The sequence below is a fragment of the Vanellus vanellus genome, assembly GCF_965231255.1.
Source record: "Vanellus vanellus genome assembly, chromosome: 25".
In the NCBI taxonomy this organism is placed as follows: Eukaryota; Metazoa; Chordata; class Aves; order Charadriiformes; family Charadriidae; genus Vanellus; species Vanellus vanellus.
Window position 1 is genome coordinate 1994129 of NC_138930.1, and position 25750 is coordinate 2019878.

General features: G+C 48.0%; 2 protein-coding genes across 2 annotated transcripts; both read right to left on the reverse strand.

Annotated features, from left to right (window-relative positions):
* Positions 1 to 3144: 3144 nt before the first annotated feature.
* Positions 3145 to 5010, reverse strand: KLHL26 (kelch like family member 26). The gene has a single exon (XM_082495515.1). It carries the CDS (start codon positions 5004 to 5006, stop codon positions 3429 to 3431), a length of 1578 nt encoding a protein of 525 aa, XP_082351641.1. The 5' UTR covers positions 5007 to 5010; the 3' UTR covers positions 3145 to 3428.
* Positions 5011 to 8149: 3139 nt separating this feature from the next.
* Positions 8150 to 20134, reverse strand: LOC309681462 (kelch-like protein 26; the record flags this gene model as incomplete). Its single annotated transcript, XM_082495348.1, has 2 exons — positions 8150 to 8336; positions 20088 to 20134. 2 exons carry the CDS (start codon positions 20132 to 20134, stop codon positions 8150 to 8152), a joined length of 234 nt encoding a protein of 77 aa, XP_082351474.1.
* Positions 20135 to 25750: the final 5616 nt, after the last annotated feature.

Below are 25750 nucleotides of genomic sequence, written 5' to 3' on the forward strand. Positions count from 1 at the left end.
GGGAGTGCCTTCATTCATTGTAAATCAAAGAAATGAAATTTTCCGCTGCTGTTAGACTTCCAAGACCTCGGTACGAAAGCTCGGACACGTCTGCGCAAATTAGCAAGGTTCTAGGATAGGGAGAAATGACAGTCGGCTTGCCGAGCCGACAGACCCTCTGGAAGAGGGTCAATGACACCATTAATAGGATGCAGACATTCCCAATCTCTAGCTATTCTGCGCCCTGCCAAGAGTTCTAGTGCTTTCTTTCTTTATAGTTTTAAGTACAATTTCAGGCCCATAAAACATCAGAGAAGACAGAAGCTATTATCCTGGCCATGACAGGAGTCCCTAATGGGACATGCATACTCTGCAAATACCTAGAACTAATGATGCTGTGCTTTTACTGTTCCCCATCTGTTCAAGGGTATTTTAAAATGTACCAAATCAGGTTTACCCCTATAATGTTTATTGCTGCTCTGAGACTAATAAATGACTCCAAGCGCAATCAAACATTTATCTGGTTTTGCTCGTTCTTGAAGAAGAGAGGAGCCCAGTCCACTTGCTTTTCACGCAGGGCATCCTGTAAAGCATTTTCTCCAACTCAGGCATGGAGCACAATCACTTAGATATTTATGTGAAGACCCTCATCTACCTGTCAAGTTGTTGCAATACAGCAGAAGAATCAAACCCGTTTATTTTCAGAATAATGCATAGGTTATGCACAGAACAGCCCAGAGCCACAATGACATACTTCACAGGGGTAAAACAAACTTTATTATCAATGTGAATGAGAAGCAATGCCACAAATATTTTAGCCAGTCTCTGCTAAATTTAGAGCAGCTAGACTATTTCTAGCTAATGTTATGAAAAATAATTATTTATATTTCTATAAAAAGAACATTCTGGTAACAAAGAGAGGTCGTGCACAGCAGCGCTTTGTTGCGAGTCTCGGTGAGAGAATCTGGAAACCTTTCCCAGCTCCCGCTCTGCAGCACTGGGGAATGAGAACGCGAGTACCAGGCTAGTTTGCGGCACAGCAGGCAACAGTTGGTCTGTTTATTAAATACAATTACAGAATGGCTTTGTGTATCCTCCTGTCTGCAAAGCCACCCTTCCAATATGAATGAATAGAGAGGTTAAGTTTATTTTTGCAAGGTTGACCTTAAAAGTGAGGCCAAACATGCTTTTTCATTTTTTCAAGGTTTTTTTTCTTCCCCCCTTTACCCTCCAACACACACACACGTACCTCAGAAGCTTGAAGTGAAAAATAAAGCATGGTTTCCTTATGAAGAGATGCCAGCTATGGTCATCGCGCGGCTTCTCCAGTCATCTGATGTGGTGTGGCTTGTGAGCTCTACGGCTGCACGTTCAGAAAAACTGAAGTTATTAGAGAACACCCAAACCATCAACTGCTGCCACAGAAATCTTCTGGGTAGAAAAATTTAAATAAAATAGGGAAGAATACTCAAGTATTTTAGGAAGGCAACGATGAAAGAATGACACACTCTTAAGAGGATTAATCGTATTCCACAAATAGGAAAGCAAGTAACCTTCCATTTGTTACTAACCAAAGAAAGTACCCTTGTCATAAACATATGGAAGCATTAAAAAAAGAAAATCCATTATTTTGGAACTTTGAAGCTTGTATCGAGTTATATTTCATCCTTTCAAAATTTGCTTGTTATCTGCCAAGACTGTTCTGCAGTGTTTCTTGCTTCTATGCCAGACCAAATGAACAGAGAATGGAGTAAATTAACTGCCTAAGAGCTAGAAAGCGGAGCTTGCCCACTGACTTTAGCATACTATACAACAACAAGTATTTTTCATTAATTTATTATTGGCAAAACAACAACTAGATAGGAACAGATGAAACTACGCATCACTTCATCTAAAATTTAGAATGCAGAGCTTAACTGTGGAGCATGTGCCCTCACCGTATCATATCCAAAGGTGCTTTGATTTCGTTATTAGAGAAAAATATCTTGAAATGAATTGGAGGTATGGAGTTCATGCTTTACACAGACCTGATCAATGACTCATTAGCAAAACACACATTATATGTTGTGTCTAAAGGTTACAGCACAGTATTTATTTAACAGCAGAATGCAAGAGTTTCTCTAAAAAGAAGAGTGCATACATCAAAATCAAACTTACACAGATACAAAACAAAGCCCTTGAAACAGAATACCTGATAAAAGGAGAAACTTTCAATTCATTAATCAGTCAAATTAATTAGAAAAAATGGCTTGGAGGAAAGGAAAGTTCAGGAAGTAACAGTATTCTGTGCTGTAAACACAGATTTTACAAAAATGACAGTCATCTTAAAATGAATCTCTTGATTTGAAATACTCACTGGCAACAACAATAAAAAAAAAACCATTCCACTGCGACTTCCATCAGATTACGATACCAAGTTTCCTATTTACAAGTCAAGGGAGAAAACCTTCAAGCTTATGAACAAGTAGCACCCACCTCCTTTACTGTACAAGAAGAGTTTGGATGAACGCGTATTGGCAGAGCCATCGGGAAGGCAAAGGCAGCGGGTCCTAAACCAGAAACTCCGGGTGCTCTCTGCTTTAGTGGCTCAGCCCAGACAAACAGCTGCAGAGCTCTTATTGCCAAGTGAAGCCAAACAAATTTTTGGCAGATATTAAAAAAAATAAATAAATAATCATTTGCAATCAAGCTATCAACATGGCTTTAGTGTTGCAAACTCTGGGTGCCCCAGTTAAGGGAGGATTTCTGGACTAAAGTATCATGCTGCTACCTGGAGGGGGTGAGGAAGGGATCGGGAATTGCAGTGTCATCCAAGCAACGAAGAACCAACAGAGACCAGAAGTGTGCAGGGATAAGCATTCCCCTTTTAGGAAGGGGGGAAAAAAAGAAGTCACCTTTGAAAAGCAAGAATATGCTTTCATGATCCAAGCACCTGAGCTCTCCTAGCTCCCCCTGTCCCTTTATTGCTTTTGGAGGTCAGTATGTTATACAGGTTTTGGGTTTTTTTTGTTTGCTAAAAAAAAAAAAAATCAACAAAGCCACATACAATGATTTTTTTGAAGCTATTAATAAAAATCACACCTGAACTCTTTAAAACATACCACAGTACTTAGTTACTCCTGAGCTGTCAATGTTTGCAATGTTAAAAATATGAAAAGTTGGCAAAATGCACCCCCCACATCGAAAAAAAAAAGAAAAAAGAGAAAAGCTTTTTCCAGCTGTAACATCTGTTAAGTCTAACTAGCTGACAAGTGCTCCTGATGAAACACGCTTGCCAGAACACTACATAAGAGGAGGAGGGACTTTAGGGAGGAGGGAACACAAGCTATTTTTCTCCTTCCCTCACCCACAAAATGCACAATACCATTTGCAAACAAGAAAGAAACACCACGGCATCCCAATAACATGCAACACGAGGCGATTTCACGGGCCGACGCAGCCGTGCGTAGTTATCTCTGGGTCGTTACCTGCGGCAGTATAACAGGAGCACATGCTATCCCAGCAAAAGATTCTGGAAAATGTAGGTCCCTTTCCCATTCATCAGTTTCTGTGTTATACACCTGCACAATGCTTGTAACATTGTTCAGATGCCAATTGTACCCTCCTACAATATAAATCTTTTTTTCTAGTAAACAACAGCCAGCTTCCGACTGACCTGCACGCATAGGGCTCACCGTTGTCCATTGGTCTGTTTCAGGCACGTAATATTCCACAGCCAAAACATCAAAGCAACGGTCAACATGGTCCATGCGGCCGCCCAGAGCGTAAATTCTATTATTTGCACTGACCATGGCATGCAGAACTCTGGGTTCGTTCATTGGGGTTTTAAACTCCCACTGATCCACAGCAGGGTCGTAACAGTGAAGGGCTTTTTTGTCTTCCACTGAAATGCCATACCCACCTGATATGTACAATTTGTCTCCTACTGTGGCTCCAGCATGCCCCCACGTCCTGCGTTTCAGGGAGCACACGTAAGTCCACTCGTTATTTTTGGGGCAATACTTCTCAACGGAGGCCAAGCTCCCCGACCGGTTCCTCCCACCAGTGGCATACACCATGCCGTGGAGAACGTTGAGTTGGAACTGGATCCTGCTCTCCTGCATGGCCTGGATGCGCAGCCACTGGTTGAGGTGCGGATCGTAACGGTAGCAGATATCCACAGCTCCCTCGCCACTCCGGTACTGCAGATGCTGCCCTCCTACGATGTAGACAAAGTTGTCGAGCACAGCCACACAGGAGTGGCTGCTGCCCACCTCCATTTCCGTCAGCTCCTTAAACTGGCGCATGCTGGCATCTGGCAGGTAGTAGACTTTGCAGCTCACCGTGCGGTCATTATCGGTGTAGGGAGTGCCACCAAAGGTGATGAGGGACAGGACATCCGAGCGGATGGTGGTCCGAGGGGACTGCATCTCATGCTGACGAAAGGGAAGGATCTGGTAATTGAATGCTTCCAGCAAATACTGCCGGCACAAGACATCTTCCACCATGATGTCCAAGGTCTGGACGCTGTCCACCAGCTCCGAGGACTTCATCAGCGGGAAGCGGATGTGGCAGAGCACCTGGCTGGCATTGGCACGGCGCGTCGGGTCATATTGCAGCCAGCGGACAGCAGCACGGAAGAGGTCTATTTCACTGCAGCTTTTCAGCTTATTGCTCTGCAAGAAGAAAACAAGGCGCTCCAGTGGCAGGTGGAGGAAATCCTCTTCCTCGGAGATCTGGAGGAAATGCCTAAAAGTGAATGCATCTACTGATTCCTTCAAGGATGCGAGGCTAAAGGTGGTGGCCATCTGCCCGATATTGAGACACGTTTCTACGCTCATGGCAGACTTCAGAAATTCTTCGCAGAGCTCCACGACAGGCACCATCTGGAGGAAGACAGCAGCTCCTAGCACATCCTGAATACAGTCAAGATCAAGAGTCACTTCAGCACTGTATGCAAAGTCTATTATGTGTTTCAGTCCTTTTGCAGATACGCCTTTCAGTTCGATCACGTCTTGGCTGGCTTCTCTCATGCCGCCTGTGAACATCGCCCTGGAGGTCAAAACAAACAAAAATTTCCCTCCCTTTAAATACAAGCAAAATGATGTATCACTTCAGAATTTTATTTTTTCAAACATACTGATTCTCTTAGGGAGGATGGGGAAGGGGGAGAATAAATCAAGGCTAAATCTCTAGAAGCCAGGAGAAATGAGAATATGCAATTACTTACATAAAGCTTGCATAAACAGTGCGCTAAGAAGTAACATTCAGCTGTGAGAACCTGGATCACAAGACAAAGCTTCAAGAAGCAGGTAGAGCTACCAGAGCAGGGAGTCTGGTACGCTGGACACCAGTGAATCCACGACATTCAACAACCAAAGGATACAACAGGATGTGCACCAGCAGAGATCGGTAACCATACCCTAAAGAGTTGAAGTATGCAGGGTTTGTGAGCACAAAGAAAGAATACATGTTGGAAGACACCTGCGTTTAGGAGGTCTGCGATCGTCCGAGCTTGCCTGCAGCACTGCCTTTAGGCAGAGATTTCAGCTAGCCCATTATATCATAGGCTTGCTACGAAATGGCTTAAATACTGCAGGTGCAACACATTTTATGAACGGCTTTGGTAATCACAACATAACCTCCCCTCCAAGGTCCATTCCCAACGCCTCAAGAAAATAGGAGTTGCAGCCACTTCAGAAAACGTCTGTCATGTTGCAGTACGACGGCAGGGGGCTAACAGGCAATTAAAAAAAAAAAAAAAAAGGAAAAAAAAAAAAGAAAATATTTTGTTACAGCACAGCTGCAAGCACATCAGTTGACCAGGCCACGCAGAGATTAGGCCCTAGATCACCTCCTTGGGAGGCTTCTAAATTCCACAGGAAGCACATACCACGCCAAGGACTGCGCGCAGACATCTCGTAAACCGCTCTTCTAGAGCGGTGCTGCATTTCCCAGCTATGGGGCCTGTGGGCGTGATGGGGACATAACTGCACATTTGCTTTTTTATACGTTTACATTAAATTTCAGCAGTTTTTGTTATATATGGGTAGCTCAGGGGCAAAGGTTTGCACTCTGTGTAGTATTCAACAAGCAGTAGCAGAGCAGTTCTGGGGAAGCCAAAGTCAAAACAGGTTGCTGGAAGAATGGGGATGTGGAGTTTCACCATTCACTGCCATTGTACACACATCACAGCGTGGCTACAGACTGTCATACAAAAGACCTTTTAAACTGCTGGCAGCTGCCTGCACATTTGGGGCTGTTTTTCCCACCATCGATAACCTACTCTTTTCCATCAGAAAGGTAAATTTGTCGTGAAAGCACGGTGTCATCAGAGCTGCCTTAGGAAGCCGCAGTGACTCTAAGGTGCAAGTTAGAAAAAAATGCTGAACAGACCCTGCTCTTCTGCATCAACACAGGAATAACGGAATATCTTGGGAACACTGTCAAAAGACAGGAGTTCCAAGTTTCCTGTCCAAACCCAGCTAGAAAACCTGCTGCCGTCCAGCATAAACCCAAGAAATCCTAAATGACCTAAATAAGGAAATATCTGCATATGAAATCAGCTTTCCGTAACCGAGTGACCAGGAATAGTGTTCACAATTATTTATCCATACAGCAGATGAGAGCATTCTGCTAAAATCCCCTTGCATATCCCATGTCACAGAACAGCACGCTGCCCTGATCCCTTGCCCCAGAGGATGTGCAGACATATGTGTACTCGTGCATTAGCTATACAGAGCTGAACGTACATAAGGAAAGAAAAGCATTATTGTTGCCATGATGAAGACAAATCATCAAATAGAATGCAATTCCTTTGAAAAGTGTTATGGTTCTAAAATGCTGATTATATAAATGCCTCAATTTCACTCTTTCCCCTCCCCCCTTCTGCATAAAAACAGAGTATTTTCAAAAGCTAGATTATTCTGCCATTGTTCCCCAGGACAACCTTCCTTAGCACCACAGAAGTTATAACAAGAAACCTACTCAGCAATTATATTTCGACAGTGAAAACACACTAGCAATGGCACTGCATACAGCATTTATGAATACAAATAGTGCTATTAGCATTTGGTGGGAGATCAGCTCCATCATTAATTGCATGCCTGTTAGGGAGAGTGATAAGCTTGGAAGGTTTATGTTACCAAAGGGAGGGAGAAGGGAACAGCCTAGAAAATATGTGTGTACATAAGACAGACATCATCGGAGCAGCTGAAGAAATGGGTGAAGGGATCCAGCAGATACGCCAAGGGACAACAGAGTCCCTTGCTCTTGGTTACCCACACAGCAAACGAATCTGCTTGGAAGGAACCTACACATCAAGGGACTTCAAACCCCACTGAACAGCCCTTCTCCACCCTTTACTTGCCATGAACTACAGTCTAAAACACCACCCAGGTTGAGTTCTCTGTTGTTTTGAACCTCCCTGATAGCCTTTGCCTCCAGCATGCCTCTCACTTGCTGCTGCTACTGGTGCTGCCAGAAAAGATCCCTCACTCAGAAGAGAAGTCAGAGAACCATTACAAAGGAGTTTGACAAAGGCAAGATGGACGAATCCATACTTTTGCTTAAGACAGAGTTTCCTGCTCTGCAATTGGCTCACTCTGTGTTAATTTGGCGGAGAAAACTTATCTCCATGCTTCACTTTTCTAGCCATACAAGATAGGAAAATTCTCCCCTACCTCCCCAGGGAGAGGGGGTCTGGGGAAGGCACAGCAAAATGCTTCATACCCTTCAGCCTGTGAACAGTAAGCACTGCAGACAGATCAGTGGTATTTAAAGATAACGCGAGCATATTTACAATGGGCACATTTGTTCAATGGGATGACTCATTTCGGAGACCTCACTGCCACTTCAAAATCAGCTCAAGTAGCTCCAGGGCAAAAGCCCGTTTCCTTCAGCAGGCAGAGCACCTCCCCATGCTGCCCAGGTGGGTTCAAGACCTGGACTTGAACTTGAGTCTTGGCCCAGCAGCTGTAGTGGAACAAATCCCATCTGTGTGCAGAGGGACTGCCTCCGAGCCTCTACATGCCTGCAGGTAATCCCACCGACATCCGTGGGGCAAACCATACCTCCAAAGGGTTGTGCGTGGGTGCGATATTGGAGTGTGGTGGGAAGGTTGGGGTGGGGGAGGACTGGGAAACAGAAAACCAATGGGAAAGGTAAAAATGCCTGCTCCCCTATCGGATTCTCACCTGAAATAGTCACTGCAGGCAGCCAAGACAACTTTATGAACCTGAAACACTTCATTATTTATAGTGAGGATGACATCAAGCAGCTGAGCCTGAGCTCGGAGCGAGGCCAGTCCCTGCAGTAGAGTGGTGCTGTGGCCAGGAGCAGAGAACGTGCATTTCAGGGTGCTGTTCTTGTCAGCCATGCTAAAAACAGAACAAGAGAGACAGGCTGGTTTTAAATTAAAACAATATGTGTTATACCTACAAAGCATGCTGGGGAAGATACTGTAACATGAAGCAGTTTGAACGCAAATTCCCAGCTCTATAGCCACACAGAACATCATGACATCAGTACCTCGGTTGTATTCCCTTCTCCCAACACAAAAGAGACTTCCAAATTTTTAAATTATACTTTTGCATTCCTGACAGCCTGTCACACTGCAGCACACATGGGCTTCAGAGACCATCCAAACATCAGCTAGCGGGGCCAAAATCTCCAACGAACATTGGTGTCTCCACACTACAACTACCCCAGAGTCCACCCTGACCTTGACTTCAACCACGAGACTGAGTCACAGTTGCTTATTCTTCTCACCACCTATCCTGACTGCAGCTGTGAGATACTCCGTACCGTCCAAAGACGGCCCTGCTAGCCCTGTTTGATCCTTTCCTTATGCCCGACCCTCAAGAGAAGAGCAAAAGCAAAATATTACATAGCACTGGCTGCTCTAAATAACGTCAACTGTTTGAACTGCACTGTAAACAGCCCCCTCCCAGTGTAAATATTTCCTTGGTTTTCCCAATGCCTCTTGCACGTGTTCCCCAGCGCAGAGAGCATCATTCTTAGATTCGCTTGGCCTCAGATGCACTTGTCAGTGAGAAGGCTGCATTTGGAGGTGAACATCAGCAGTATCTCTGCACAAGTGGAAAAGACTATTAGATGCTCGGTGCTCTGAAAATAACTATAATTATGCTGCAGATCTCCTGAGCAAGGCGATAGTGGGCCAGCACACCCTGCCCTCCACATAGGGTCCGAGCAAGCCAACAGAAGCATGAAATCCTAAATTCATTTGAAAATTTAATCCAACTCTGAACTACTTTTCAGGATCAAGATCTGAGTCCTTCCAGGAAGAAAACATGCACAAGGACCAGTGTTCAGGACCGGGTTTATGTTTTCAGAAGTATCCCGCTATTTGGTCTCTGCATTTTAATAAATATTTTATGGAAGCGTGACATAAAAAAATCCCAAGCAGATCATACCGAATATGGAAAGCTGCACTACTTGCTCCCCAAGTCCACAGTGGGAGAGTGCACTGAATACTGTGCTTAACAGGTATTATTATTTAGGTAGAATATACCAACAAAGAAAAAAAAAACCAAAACGTACAGAGACTAGGTCCCAGTGTTCTAGGGGCTGTATAATCCATCGTTTTCTGAACAACTGTCCCTAAGAGTTCACTACCTAAACAACAAAAGCCACACACAATGGACGAAACAAGTAGGCAAGGTCAGAGAAGAGTCAGTGAGATGGGATAACAAAAAAAGGGATGTAAACAATCCCCAAACAATAAGGAACAATGGACAGGACTTGCTACTAGCCTAACTTATCGGATTGCAATTTCCTGCAAGCTTTACAGAAGAGGCGAGTTAGGGGAAATCTGTGATGTCCATCAGAGCACCAAGAGGGCAGCTGCTTTGTGCGAGTAGCTCTAGAGCTCTCTGGGATGCTGCAGGATGCAGATATCAAATCTTTGCAGTCTGTTTCAAAACTCCTCAGGCTTGGGAACACGCCTCAAAATTCATCTGAGTTCCTACTGGGATGACTGATACCGGTCAGCTGTGCTTCTTGTAGCACAGATCTGAAATTCCTACCTTAAAGTCAGAGTATACTAACAAGTCTTAGTTCAGAGTGTGGAGTCCAGCTACAACATCCTTCCTATAATAAAAAGGATTAGCAAAAAGTCACTTGCTGACAAGACCTTTATCCATTACTCCGTGAGCCAAGAAACGTTTATCCACTCCAGCTCTTCCCATGGCAAAAGAGGAAAGAGATTGGAGGGAGCGAGTGCATGAATATTCATCACGTCAAACTCATTTTATTCTCCTCTCTGGAACAATGGCTTTGATTCGCTGGAGGAAACATCGAGCGCAAGCAAGGAAATGATCTTGCTTCGAACACAGTATCATTCGCCGAGCATACCCATTTTGCTTCACGCTGGACAAGTAAAATACACACAGAGAGCTCCGGCAGCTCATCTGGGAGATAGTAACTCCTGAGTTTGCCATAACTTCATTAGACTCGATCTGCTGCAGGATTCTTCTCATGGGAATTTTCTTCAGCGTTTTTTTTTCATACTAATTTTAAATATTCCTTTTCCCAGCCTAAGGGCTTACCCATATAGGATCGCTTTCACTATATCCACAACGCTCCCAGTGCGGGTGCCTCTTCAAACAATAAGCTTTACCTGAACAAACATTCCCCTCTTTTTCCTTTTTCTCAATTAACTTTTACAGGCACTGTTAATAACTTGACTGTAAGTTTAAATTAGACTGAGGACTAAATCTGGGCGGGTAGATATTCCCGTGCTGGAATAAACATGTTTGCATGTGCGATTCATTTCAGTAGGTAATTGTGAACAGTTACCCCTGAAAAACTCCCTGTACTAGTTCCTTTGTCTATTTACAGGTATAGAATGAAAGGATCCAGTGATTACACAATCCTCCAGGGGGAAAAAAAAAAAAAAAAGACAAAACAAAACCAAACAGTAAGAGAAGCACTGATAACATTCAGTTTAGAAGAAACACATAAGCTGGAAGCAAAATAAAATCCACATAAAGCATGAGAAATCAAGTAAGAGACTTTACAAAAAGCAAAGCGAGAGGAGGAAAGGTGAGAAAACAGCGACCAACGCTGTTTGCGCTGCGGTTAGTAAAAAGGGATTTGTGATAAAAGCAGGTTTGGCACAAACCAGGCTGCTGTACCAGGGGCACACCGTGGCTGCGGCGTGCATTATGCCGCATGGCCTTGCCTTCCACTCCTTGCGCTGCGTTAGGAACGGAGGAAGAAGAGAGGCAGCAGCTGGATGTCAGAAAGGCACAAAAGGAAGCCTTGAACATCTGAGAGTGCCTTTGTGAGGCTGCCCCTATCTCATACGAGATCTGAATATGCCGTGTACTTGTTGCTTAACAATTTGTTACAGAAGAAACAGCCTTGCAGACAAACTTCGGAAGAGTTGCATCTACTCCTCAGCAGTTCAGAACATGCCTTCAAGATAAAAGCCTTTCATCACACAATAGTGAGAAAGTGTTTATTCCGCTCCTTCCCCCTTCCCTTTCTGATGGAGGCAGGGCTGGAGAGCTTCTGGAATTTTCCTCGTTTTTTCATCTTTGTCCTCAAAAGGACAGCACTGAGTGAAATCCTTCCCCTGCCGCAGAGCTTTGTGGAGGTTTCCATGGCCAGAGCGTCCTTTGGCAGGGACCGAGCACGCTAGCGCGGAGCGGGGTCAAGTGTGCCTGCCTGCACCCAGTCAAATTTATCCTTTGAAAAAATGCAAAACATAAAAAAAATCACATTCACATCAAGCAGCACTTCCACAGCACATCCCACAGGCTTCATAGTGACCTGCAAGGGGATCTGAAAGTGTTTACATGATCAGGGCCTCTAACATAAATATATTGGTATAAAGGTGACTTTACCAGAAGAGAAATCCCGCTTTCCATATGGAAATAGCTGTAGCTGTGAAAGGCATCTTTATATTCATACAACTGCATCCACAGCACGAAAGGTGGGGGCAGCTGGAATTCAACAGACATGTTGATTCAGAAGGGCGATCCATTTTGGGCAGCAGCCTCAAAGACTCCGATAACATCACTGGTACCCAATTTTCAAAAAGGGACTGCCAGGGAATAAGTAATGGGATTGAGGATTTGTCTCCAAGCTGCCACTCTGAAGCCAGATTGCTTTCAATCCTCTCCAGTCACTGCAGGATAGAGTTCAGCATGGCGTACGCGACCCTAGCTCAGGAAAAAATCAACTCAAAACCGTACGCAGGCTGCATGCTTGTGAAAATGCTAAAGCAAGGGTTAAGGGAGTGGTTGCAGCCGGACAGCAGGCAGGGAAGGCAAACAAGCCCAGAAATTCTCCTGCTGCTGCTGCACCTATTGCAGGAGTTTGGCCACGTGCTCATCCTTGCCCCAAGCACGCTGACCACGTCCTTAGCCAACACATTTCTGAGCAAGGACTGCTTGATTTTTTGACCAGAAACAGATGCAGTGAGGAGGCATCCGGATGCCCAAGAGGCCTCTACAGCTGACGGGCTGGGAGATATTTAAGGGCCATACTTCAAGAACCAGTTCAGATAGGGCACAAAGAACATCCCAAAGAACAACCATCCCCTGTCTCTGCCTCCTCGATTCTCCGCAACATCACGTGTAATCCAAGATGCGTTTCAAGCTAATGAATCATTTTTACCAAATCTGTACTGATGATTAAAAACATCAAAGCTGGAATTAAAGGCTTACCAAGCATGAGTTCGTGTTTCAGCATGTTTGCAACTACCGCACAAATACAAATGGAGAGAATTATACCAGGCTGGATTATAACATTTCAGGGATTGAATTAAATAAGAAAAATCTTTTGCTACACAACTGCCTGTCATCTTCCTACTCTTCTTGTATAACACGGCCCTCCTTGGAAGGAGGGATAGTTCAGTGCTAGCGAGGCTCGCTCTCCATCCCAGTTCAGCATCCTTGCTAATATCCACCCACGTTTTCCCACTCTCTGGGCAGGTGGTGCTCAGTAATTTTTCATACAGGAGAAACTCAAGGGGGTTGGCAAGATTTCTAAGCAGGGCAAACTTCCAACAGCCAGCCTCTACAGTAAACACGAGCTCTAAAGGTAGGACCCCGCGGGGCATGGCTGGGGTACAGAAGAGGAGGGAGGAAAAGCAGCAGCGCATGTGTGTGTGTGTGTGTGTGTGTGCTCGCATGCATCAAGTACAGAGTGCCACAGCTTTTCTGCGGATAAACAAAAGACTTGGGATTGCAAAATAGCCAGCGAGGCACCTTCTGAGCACTCAAGCCTGCAAGAAATTTATGGCGAGAGCAGCAGAACTAACATAAAGCTGAAGAGTAACTTTATTTAGAACATGGGGTATGAATATTAAGGACCTTCTTTAAGAACCTCTGAAAGGCAGCATTATAGATATTTTAATAATGCAAATCATTTAATGCCTTTAGTTTCATGCCTAAGTAAAAAACACATTGAGATTCTGATTTTTAAACTACAATTAAGACACTTAAAATCAAAACAAAAGTCAAACTCCCTCAGATAAGTCACTGGTAGCCATGGTTACTGTAATATTTCAGATCCTGAGGCTTTGTATCACATGCCCAAATGATGAAAATGAGTTTTCAGCACCTCACACTAACAAACGTTACGTTAGGGCAAAAAGGCTAAACCCTTTACTGCAGATTTGCTGTTTCACAGCCTCTTCTTGGGACTTTCACACAACGCTCCGGTGGCCTTTGCACCCCCCTATGAAAAGGCATCGAGGGGTTTCCCTGAAGTTTGGATGCAAGGAAGATTGATGCTGCCAAGCAATGAGACTTAAAAATACCTGCCCTGTTAACCTACTTACATTCCCAGCAGCAAGCAAGATTGTCACCAGCACCCCATCAGAAACAACATTTGCCATCGCTTCCTTGTCCAAATTAGGGACAACAATAAGCTCTTAATGATCAGCAACTAATTAAATATTAACACATTGAATGAAGGGGCTGTTTTCCAGAGAAACATAATCATCCTTAGGAAAGATATGCAAGTAAAATAATTCAATCGATTTCTTTGTTCCCTTTTCCACCTCCTTCCCTTAATTTCTCCTATTTCTCTCCTCTGCTTCCACTCATTTTCTTCTCCTGACACCCTCTTGTTCAAAGGCGATAAATACAAGTACAAAGCCTGAAACTAATATCACTATTTAGAAGTGACTAGCAATTTGGGGTGCTCAAATAAAGAGATTATATAAAACAGTCTGAGTTTTAGAAGGAGTAACACTATGTGTGAAAAAATGGTCTTCTGTAAAGTGCCTGAAGTTAAATACTGAAGTTTGAAAAGTCTCGTCTTTTTTCTTTTACGCTTTGAGTCTCAAAATGTAAGGAAAGTTACCATTTGGCCAAGGGAGAACAAGTAACATTCACTGTTTTAAAAAAAGAAAAGAACAAAGCCCAACAAACCAAGCTTTTTTTATTCATATTACAGGGACCCAAGAGGCTTGTCCCTCGCACAAAGAGGGAACTGAGGGCTCAAAAGAAGGACTGCCCAACGCTGGGACGGGACTGGGTGCTGCTGGGCTCCCACGCTCTCCACTGCCAGACTACCCACGCCTGATTCAGCCTTGCATTTAGCGAAAACAACAATTAAAGACATATTTCATAGAAGCCAGGAGGTACCTTAATGTCTCATTTTTAAGCGCTTTCTGAATCAGGTCCTACCGATCCCCTTATTTGCTTATCCACATCCTACTTCTCCCAAGCTGGAACCAAGGAAACCCTAGAACTCAAAGGTAAGGCAGCAAGTTGAAGCGAGGGGCTTTTCAATTTTAGTTTTCATATTTTTTTTTTGTCCCCTGAGAAGTCCCAGACACATTTCCCAATCTCTGTTTTTCTTTTTTTTTTTTTTTGAGCTGGACTCACACAGGGCCCAGCAGACACACACACACACACACACACACAAATATATTCTGCTCCCAGGTTTCAATCGGTAGGTTGTTCGCAAGCCAAAGGAGGTGGGATTTTGGTTTCTGCTAAAAGCACTAATAAAACTGGATGTCTGTCAAAAGCTGGCTGGCCTGGTAAAATGAAGCATTGGAGCACAGAACAAAAAAGTGGAGGGTGAAATATCCGAACACATTAAACTCTGTGCCACCTCATGGAGTTTCAACGTGAGGGACTGGTCTGTACATGCTGTACCCAGGACAAATGGGGGGCGGGGGGGGGGAAAGAACTACCAAGATTTTTAAAAATGTTTCTGTCACAGAGCCAGAGTCATCTCTATGCTGGTGCAGGGACAAATGGGAAAAGCACTTTGGTCCTCTTCATTCAGCAACCAAAGTGTTAACGGAACTCTCAGGTTAAGTGGTCCATGAGCCCAAATTTGCACCCTGGTAGCACTGGGGTCTTGGCGGGGCACAGAATGTCAGGCTGAGAAGATAATTTACCGGGATCTGCCATTTCTTTTCTCTCTACCCATACTCACAGATAGCACAGAAGATCTTGTTCTGCACAGGAATTTTCCTGGGGCACCCTCAGTCCTGCCCTAAACCTCCTCCGGCAGCAGAGCGCGTGGAGCCGGTGCAGGCAACGCACATCACCCACCACTACCACCACCTTGCTGCTCCACAGTCTCAACCTGCATTTTACAGTGACTGAGAACGGGGAAGATACCACCCCACCCCCTCAAACTTTACCATGATTATATTCTTGTCAGCCCCAAACCTAATCCTGCTGAGCCAGGAACAAACTGAGCAAATATAAAAATCACTCTAAGCATATAAATTACTCTGGCAGCCACAGGCAGTATCACAGCAATGAAAAAGTCAGCTGCTCTCTGGTGCTCCCGAGCTCCGCCAGCCACACAAGGACCACCAGAAGGATGGTGGATTTTACACCACGTAAAATTCGCCTGTGTATCCACGGTACATGGCTAAGTACAGGCTCTTTATACACTCGATACTCCTGCTGACAGCACTGCCTTAACTGTTCCACGTTTCCCCCACCATATGCCCTTACGGTCAAACCCTGCCAACCTCTGGCGCTAGAAAAAGGAAAGCTACAGCCATGCCGGATCAGAAAGAAAATATGCAAAAAGCAGAACCATCCTTTTACAACACACCAGCCAGTGGTTTTAGCAGCCAGAAGCTGCAGCGGGTATTTTCTGCGCCTGCCATCCCCTGCACACCTCTCCCAGCAGCACCCGTGGCAGAGCCACTGTGCAAAGGCCGAGAGGCACCTAGTGGTGTCGGGAAGCACAGCAGAGCCACCAAAGCCACCCCAAAAGTGACACCCAGCCCAGCCCCAAGCACTGCTTCGCTGCTGGCCTTCTAGATACCACCCCACTCTTCCCTCCACCCCTGCTCATCCATCCACCCCACTCCAACATCGCATTTTTGCCTTCGAAAATGGAGCGAAGCTGATTTATGGCACAGCTACTGCCGCTTTCAGATCTGAAGATCTGTCGGGACCTGTCTCAGCCTCCCGGCTCGTCACAGTTCAGCAACGGCTGGGTCACGTTCCCGCTGGGGACAGCCCGTTTCAGCTCTGCTAGCAGCTCCTAGCAGGGCAGAAAGTCCCCCCCACCAAGCAAATCCCTCTGAGACCTTCTCCCACACAACCATACCGGGCTCTTCGCTCCACGTCTTGGAAAAACTTAGAAAAAAAAACTTCAAAATCAGACTACAAGGTACTTGGAGCAGCGTTTGTCTCAGCCTGTTTCTGTGGCATCCGATTGCATCCTCTGGGCAGTGTTGCAATAAAAACGACAGGACTAGTTACATGCAGAGTAGGTACTCCAGCGTGTAGTGAGCCGCAGCACGCCTCTCCTCTCCCTGTACCTCCACCCTCCTGACTATTGCCTCGTAGAAGCTAGGGATCTCAAGCGAAAGCAACATAAAACAATGAAACAGCAGACAACAGAAGAAAAACCCACCATCCCTTTAAGGCAAACTGAAGAAATCATGTTTTCTAGCAGACGCAAACAGCTGCCCCGGCACTTGGCATCATAACACCAATTCCAATTCAGTTCCAGGATCAAATCCTCTTACCACCACGGCTGCTTGTAGCCCGCTTCCCTCGTTACCTAAATCCTCTGCACTTACCTTCTGACAGGCTTGTGCCAGCCTAAACATCATTATGTTTCCCAGCTCTGTGAGCAGTTCAGGTCAGCACAGGCCTTGTGCCACCCTCACTGCATCACCTAAGAGAATAACCCAAGACCACCAGAAGTGCAGCAACAGCTTTTCCTAAAAGGTGACCGATTTCTCTGCAAGTTGAGCGTTTATCTTCCATATAAATGAGAAACTGGAAAAGACGCCTTAGCCATCATCCCGTGATGCAACGCTCTTCCTTACAAAGCAGTTAATGCTACGCAACACTTGGAGGTAAGAGAGGAACCTTTAAAGAATCACTGAAGTTTACTTTCGGTCTAAATAAAACCTCCAGCTCAGAAGTCTCTCAATGTTAGAAAAGAAAGCAGCAGTTATTTTTACAGTGATTCAATTAGAGCATAAACATTTACACCACGTCTACCAGATCTAACAACTAAATCTGTTTTAAAATTGCCATGTGGCAGAGTATGGAACACAGAAACCACACAAAACTAAACTTTGAACAGTTTCAAAGGGAAAAAAAAAAGGTCTAATTGAAGACTGAAGCTATATAAGATTAGAGGAGAACAAAAGCAAGGCAGACTCACAGCCCTTATCATTATGCTCCCCCGACATGGTTTTACTCCAACCTCCTGTACATTTGCTCTCTCTCCCACAACTTTCTTCAGAAGGAATAAGGTTAGGGGAGTTCAGGTCGACTTTCTCTTGATGTGAACCCAGACATATGTACTATTAGATAAGGGAGACCTGCAGGTCTCCCTCGCCCGTTCATTCTGGTTTTGACAGGTGGGACGGCTTTCAGCAAACGCGCCAGCGTGTAACAGCATTAGGGAGGTTTTTGAAAAGTGTTTATACAACCTGGCTGCCTTCCTTTCTTCCAGGGATTATTCCCAATTTGAGAGACACACAGCTTGTCTGGACACCCTGATTAATTCCTGCTCTAAGGCCTGCACAGTAACATCCTCTCCAGCATCTGAAAAGATGTTTTTCCTAGATCTTTGTCACCCTGCTTTGTACAACCCTACCTCGCCAACACTGCAGCAGAGTTCATGCACCTCATTGTCTAAAGCACAGAGAGCTTCTCTTACCAAGGGTACCGGTGGATTTCACCATTTCCTCTGTATTTACTTGCTCACCAATCTCAAAGCATATCTTCAGGAGTAGCACAGTATTACAGTGTGAATTATGTAGCCTGAAACTCTCCCTCCACATAATACTGAGGGCTGGGAGTAAAATATGAAACCCATTTGTAACTCATGAAATTCTACCCATAAAGGAAGAAAGGAAAGAAAAAAAAAAAAAAAGTAAGGTTATTTCAAAATAGAAGATTTGGGCCGTTTGCTTTTCAATGCACAGCAACGGCCTTATGTCATGCCATCAGTGTGTCGAAAGCCTTTTGTCCATAACATCTGGCACAGCACGTTCCTTATCAAATGAAAGCACAGGATACCCAGCAGACAAGTTCATTTTCTTGCTTTGGGGAAGCCAGCATACTTACGGGTAACTAGCATCAGCCACGCGGTAGTAATTCCAAAGATGGAAATTCTGTCCGTGCTGTTTGAGTAACAGTGCACCACCGAAATGGCATGTGTGTAACAGCAAGAGAGGACTTTGTCCTTTTGCCTTAGAGAGTAAATACTCACTAAGTGCAAAAAAGTCACAAGTGGAAGCACCTAACAAGGAATCATTGTTGATCAGGAATGCCCTTGAAATTCTCCTCTCACTCTATAGAGACAATGCAGCATGTCCAACGTCCAACGTCCCACACCAGGTTTCTTCCCTGTATACTCCGACAAATCCATCCTTTAAAACAGAAGACTAACGACCAACAAGAAGCCATATCCAAATTTCAATGAGCTTTACTTTAAAATTAACAAAGAAAATAAACATGCAGCGATAGGGAACACAACAGAGCTGCAGCTCAGGGAACAAAACTGCTACAGCTCCAGTCTGGGTGATTTATCACGGCCCTGAAACAAATTACTTCCATTTCTCACTGCTACACACCCAGCACCAAGAAACTCCCAAGCGGTGAGCAAGTGGCCCTACCAAGAACCGTGTGAAAGAAGTGCTGCTGTTCCTGTTCTGAGAGGGAAGAAAAAGGAGGTGCAGAGAGATAAAATGAAAAGCCCCAGGCAATGCAGCATATAGTTTACACAGGCGGTCATTAGACAAAAAAAAAAGTAATATATATATAAAAGGTGAGAATTCAGACAGGCTTCTCCAGCGCTGAACAATGACAGTAAGAACTTCCCTCTCCACGGCATGACACGCAGGGTGGTTATTTCAGAAGAGAGTTAAATTGAGGATAAACGATGCTTTGAAGCGAAGTGACAGGTTGACAGCGTAACATCCCAGAGACAGACAACACAACTTTCTGAACACTGTCCAACACGGTAACTTTCGCATGAGGACGGACAGAAAAGCCCTGCGAACAGAAACTCCTCCACCGAACAGGTGCCCCCTCCAACCATCCACCACCCCCCAACCAGCTCCGCGCCGCCTTCGAGGGGCTGAGTGACCCCTCAGGGACCGAAACCAGTGACCCAGGGAGGGGTCTGCAGCCTGGGGGGACGGGGTGCAACACGATGGGCCTGAAACACCCAAAAACTCGGTGTCTCTATAAACCCACAAAGCTCCACAAACCCTACCCAAGCGGGGTCTAGGTGCAATTCATTATATTCTCTATTTTAAAGCCTCCTCAAACTCCACCAAGGAAAACCTTACCATTAATTATTATCGTTATCTTTCAGACGACCCTCAGCTGCCAGGCCCTGCTTAGGACCAACACTCCCCCCCCCAAAACACCGGGCCATGCTCTCTCCGCCTCACCGGGACCCCCGGGGGGCGGCAACACCGAAAAATAAAGGGAAAATAAATGAATACACGGGTGGTTGTGGGCGCCGGAGGAAGGAGGGGAAGCGCCGCGGCCGCCACCGCCGCTGCCGCCGCCGCCGCCACCACCACCACCAGGCCCAGTCACCCCCGCCCGCCGCCGCGGCCCAGACGGGCCGGACCCCCCCCCCGGCCCCGCCGGGACCCCCGGCATAGGCCGCGCCCGGGCCCCGCTCACCTGCTCGGCCGCTCCGCGGCGAACTCGGCCCCGCCGGACTCCGCCATCTTCGCTGCGCCGCCGCCGCCGCCGGGCCCCGAGCTGGGAGGCGGCGGGAGCCGCCGCGTTAAAGGCGCAGGAGCGAACGGGGCGGCCCGCGGCGGGAACCGGGGAACCGCGCTGCTCCCGCCGGGCCTGGCGCCGCCCCGCCGCCACCGGGGCCCGTCACCGCCCCGCGAGTGAGGGGGCCCGGCGGAGCTGTCATCACCTCACAGCCGCGGGGTCCCCGGGGGGCTGTCACCTCCCCGTGGCTGAGGGGGCCCCGGCGGCTGTCCCCCCCCTTATGGCTGAGGGGGCCCCGGGGGTTGTCACCTCCTCATGACTGAGGGGGCCCCGGGGGGCTGTCACCTCCTCATGACTGAGGGGCCCCGGGGGGCTGTCACCTCCCCACAACTGAGGGGGCTCGGGGGGCTGTCACCTCCCCACTACTGAGGGGGCCCACGGTATGTCACCTACCCATGGCTGAGGGGGGCCAAGGTCTGTCACTGCCCCACGGCTGAGGGGTCCCAGGGGGCTGTCACCTCCCCACAGCTGAGGTGACCTGGGGGCTGTTGTCACCCAGCTGAGGCAGCTCAGGGGTCTGTCACCTCCCTGCAGCTGAGGGGGCCCAGGGAGACCTGTCACTGCCCTACAGCCATGGAGCCCGGGGGTCTGTCACCTCCCCATGGCCACAGGGTCACTGAAGGCTGACACTGCCCCATGGCTGAGAGGACCTGGGGGTCTGTCCCCATCCCTCAGCTGAGGGGTCCCAGGGGATGTTACCTCCCCATGGCTGTGGGGACTTGAGGGGGGTCTGTCACCACCCCGCAGGCCACCATGGGCCTCCTCATGCCAGCACCCTCCAGCCCGCCATTATCCAACAGCAGCCGATGGCCCCTGCCCGTGGCCATACCCAAGCGCTTAACTCTTTCCCTCAGGATTTCACCTGCGACATTAAATGTCTCCTGCAGGAATCATCGTGTGTGCAACCAGACCGGGACTGCGGGGACAACCCTGATCCCCATCACCCTGGGGACAAAGCCTCCCGCCACACCATCCTGACGATTATGGACCAGATTTTATTGCCGTAAGTGCTTTGTGCAAGAGCAACAGTACCCTCCAGAGGGTGCAGTCTTGTCGTCAGAGATCGCAGCGCTCCGGCTGCACCGTCTCGGTGCCAAAGATGCCTTCGCCACCCTGCGTCCCCACACATGGTCGGCATCAGAGTCTCTCTCGGCTCTCCCCAAAGCAACCAGCGGAGATGAAGCCAAGCATCACGGGATCCGTGTAATTTTTAAAGCCGGCACGCATCTGGAGAGAGCGGACGGTCTAGAGGGCATTCCAGTCGTCAGTGGAAATCAGGAAATTATTCATAGCAGTGGCTCTGCCAACGACCGGGGGTAAATTTCTTTGATTTCCCATGCCTCGGTGTCCACATCTGTATAAGGGAAAGGGGGAATTTGTACATGAGAATAAACGCACTTGGAAAGCCGTGAAAATACTCTTTCAAGTCAGCCTGATGAAAACTTCATGTTCTGGAGCCCTCCGCTTCAAGGAGAGCAATCTGTTTCAGAGGCAAAGCTGTGTATTTTTCTTATTTAAACCTTCTAAATCTGCTGGAGCATTAAAAATATTTGGCATTTCCACAGCACATTTCATTCCCAGCTCCAAATGCGTTTTACAGACATTCATTAATTAAGCCTCGTAAAACCTTTGGGAGAAAGGGAAGCAGTACTTATTAATTTGCTATTTGTATTGCTGCAGCGCACGGAGACCCCAGCCGGGACCTTGGGGCCCTGTTATTTTAGACCCGACCTACACAGAAGAGGATATGTCAGCGCGCCGAGGCGTGGGGAGAGCAGGAGGAGACGCGGGAGAGACAGCGGATGAAAGTTAATGCTGTAAGTCATCAGCAGAGCCCGCAGCACTCCATCCCCGGCGTTTCACCCTGATGCTGTTTCTGCCGGGCAGTGGTGCCTACCAGACAGAGCTGCATGGCTTCTGCCCTGGCTCTGCCCCCACCTCCCTGGTTGCTCTGTGCATTTTGCTGGTGTCTGGGGACTCCTGCCCCTCCTTACCAACTCTTCGTGCTTGTCCCACTTCCACGGACACCAGCTCTGCTTCATTTGATACCTACCACTTTCTCCTGGGGCCGCTTTCCGTAGCTTTAGCTTTGCACCACACACCCCTCTTTTAAAAGGTTTAAAATAAATGCTTTCCCTTTATTATTTTTTAGGTCTGTATAGATATTTTAAGTGCATCTATTTAGGTTCAATAAATGCACAGCAATAAAGCAGCACTGCTGATGGCTAGCCCGGCCAGGCTGCCCGCTCGCTGCGGACCTCTCTGTCCCAGGTGGGTCGGCGGATGGGAGCTGTGAACGTTACACCTCTGCTTCCCCTGCAGGAAAAACCAGGCTGTGCCGCATGCTGTAAATGCCTTTCACATGTTCCCCAGATCCCAGTTAAATGGAACCCCAGAAGGTCTCTCAAAGCATGAAAAATGCATTTATAAGACGCTGGAAGGAAGATGTATTCCATAACTACTCTGGTGACCAGGCGTGCTGACTTGTGTCATGTGGAGAAGGAACCAAAAGGGGGTATTTCTTGTTATTTCATACTGCTGATGGGATTTTATCTCTTGCAGCAAATCCAGGAACTTTTTTGTTACTATTATTGTTTGATTTTATGGGCCATTTGATATTTATTTTTATTTCTATTCATTATTTGTTGAGTGCACTTAGCCCCTTCCCCAAGGAGCCTGCCTTATATCTAAGGTGATTTTTACGACCAGTGTTAGCACAGCATCTGAGCAACTCGCACAACTTTAATATATTTATCCTGCACACACGGTATATCAAGGCAGTCCTGGTATTCCTACTGTGGAGAGCGGCGGTCTGCCCGTAAAATGACAAGTCTAACTTACTGGGTTAAATAAAAAAGAATAAACTCCAAACTATTTACATTCTTTTTCATTCTGATCTTCATTTAAAGCCATCAGGATGTATTTGAGTCATATTTACACGTTTCCCCCCCCCCTTACAAAACATGAGGTCTAGCAATGTACCTTTTACTGCAAGCCAAGCTCTCGCATATCCCACGACTCCCACAGCTGGGGCTTTAAAATCTGCGTCCAACACTGTGAGACTAATGACAAAATCATGAGCTGGCAGCGCTGCCTTTTCCTCCAACCTTTTCGTTTCATCCTGCAAGCGCTCAGAAACAGGAATTCCTCACAGCTCGCCGCGCTATCGGTCCACGCGGTTTGTGCTGGGTGGAGGAGGCGGACAGCTGGCCGCAATGAGCTTTTTTCCCCAATTCTTGCTAGATTTTCCCCAGCACAACAAAGCCTCTCCGTTCCTTTATTTGCTATTGTCATGGAGGCGTCTGCGAGTGACCTCCCTCTCTCTCCCTGCCCCCGCGCAGCATCAGCGACGAATGCTGCTCCATCTCCTGCTCATCACGCGTGTCTGGAGGGTGCTGTGGGCTTTTTTGGTGCCTGTGCTTCTGGCTAGTTTTATTCCCTCTCAATTTCTGGTAGACCGCTCTCTGCTAATCCCTATGTAATCCCAGCAGGCGTGTGAGCCCAGGGAGGGCTCGAGCATGTGGGCTGGGGTGCATCTGTGTGTGCTGGCGGAGCCGGGGCTCTCCGTGTAAAGACGGGCTGTGGCATCGCGTGAGCTGGTCCTTCCTCTTCCCCTTTGTTTTGCCCTATCAGAATACCCCGCCTGCATCTCCCCGTGGTCATGTTCAGGCTTGGCAATGTTTTAGCTCCCTAAGACGTTATTGCTCTCTCCTGGGAGGCTGGTGGAGGTGAGATCGTCTCTCCTCCCCCTCCTTGAGCACCACTTCTGCCAGTTGCCACCACAGATACCTCCGTGGCTGAGACTGGCCATCAGCCCTGGGGGACATGGGACTCCCACTGATGCGGTGGTACCCGAGCCCCCCAGGTAGGATGAGGTCTGTGGGCTCCCACCCATCCTGGGGCACAGACCAGGTCTGCAGGTCCCCGATCTCCTGCTGCAGAGCCAAACCAACACAGCAGCCGCTGCCGAGGCTCTGGCACGACACACCGGCTGAGCAGTGTCCTCTCCCTGCCGGGATGGAGACGACCTGGCTCTTTGGCCAGGCTCCCACCTCCGGGTGGTGTTACCCACCCCGTGTAGGCCTGTGCTGGCAGGCGTGGGTATTGCCGTGTCCGGCACTGAAGAGCGAGCGGGAGGAGCAGGCGTGAGCGGGAAGCAGACAGCTGACCCACGTGGGGTCTGGCTCGGGGGAGGCTGAACACCTTTTTTTATGACTCTTGGGCTCCTTCCACCCCCACGCGCAGCGGGGCGAGCTGACGCACGCGGCACCCGCGGGAGCTGGCTCCCACGCCAGCTGGAGGCGTTGGCCGTCCCCAGCGCCGTTCGGCACCGGTGCGAGGCCACGATCCAGCAAATCCCCTCTGCACGTGCTGCAGTGTTAAGCACACGTGTCGTCCCCATGAAATCAGGGGGATGGCTCCGGCGCCTGAAGGTGAGCAGGTGCTGCGCCACACTGCTGCGTCGGCACTTAAGGGAGCCCGATTCCCATCCGCCCGGCCAAACCGCAACCATACATCCCTGCTTTCCCTGACCAGCTTGGCTGCGCTCCTCACCTGGCAAAAGAACACACGGCAGCAAAAATAAACACGGAGGGAAGCGAAGCCCCTCATGGCCCGGCGAGCAAGGTCTGCGTTCCAAGAAGTAATGAAGCCCAGGGAATGGAAAATGCATGTCACTTGGCGGCGGGCTGGATGCGCGCAGGCGCTCCGTGCCGGCTGCCGAGAGGGCGCTTTGCCTCCACACGGCATCGCCACGGCACAGCAGCTGCGCCAGGCCCAGCCAGCGGCACCGCGCTGAACTCTGACATTTGAAGACGGAGAATAATTTGGCTTCATTAGCCTCCCCTTCCCCCCCGCCCCGAGCGGTCCCTCGAGCCGGGCTGGAATGTGCGTGGTAGGGACAGAACCAATCCCATTAGCACGAGGAGATTGTTTTTCGTTTGGTTTTGTTGTTGTTGAATCACCCGTGGCTCCGCTTCTTTGGGGTAGGTCATAGGAAGGAGGACGGGGAGAGGAAACCCATGGATGTGTTTTCCCGGGTGGCCGTCCATGGCGTGGCACTCCCCTGCCAGCCCGGTTGCTTGATTTTGGCAGCACCATGAGGTTTCCATCTTTGAAGGCCATGTGAGCTTTGCTGCCAGCTCCGGGACGGTGCCCGGTGTGGTTCGAAGGAGCTTTTCTAAGGACAAGGGCTCAGCTCCCACACGTGGGGTCAGGATGGTGCCAGGGCCAGCGGTGCTGCCGGAGCTCCCGTTGAACCCCCGTCCAACTGCCCACCCTACATCCTCACCCGCGCTCCATCTCTGGATGGAGACTTACCTCTCTTGGGGTTAAAGCTGAATTTACAGCTCTGCATGTTGGTCGGGACAGCGCCGGATTGCAGCCATGTGCTAGCAGGAGCCGGGCCAGGGGCAGCGAGAGGCAGCTGGAGCAGCTAGAGAATATCCTTTCCCGGGCTGAGATAGGAGCCCAGGCTCTTGTTCCATCATCTTCAAAAGCTCTGGCAGGGCCCAAAACTGCTGTTTCCCCCTGGTTGCACTTTCTCATGAAAGACCCTCATT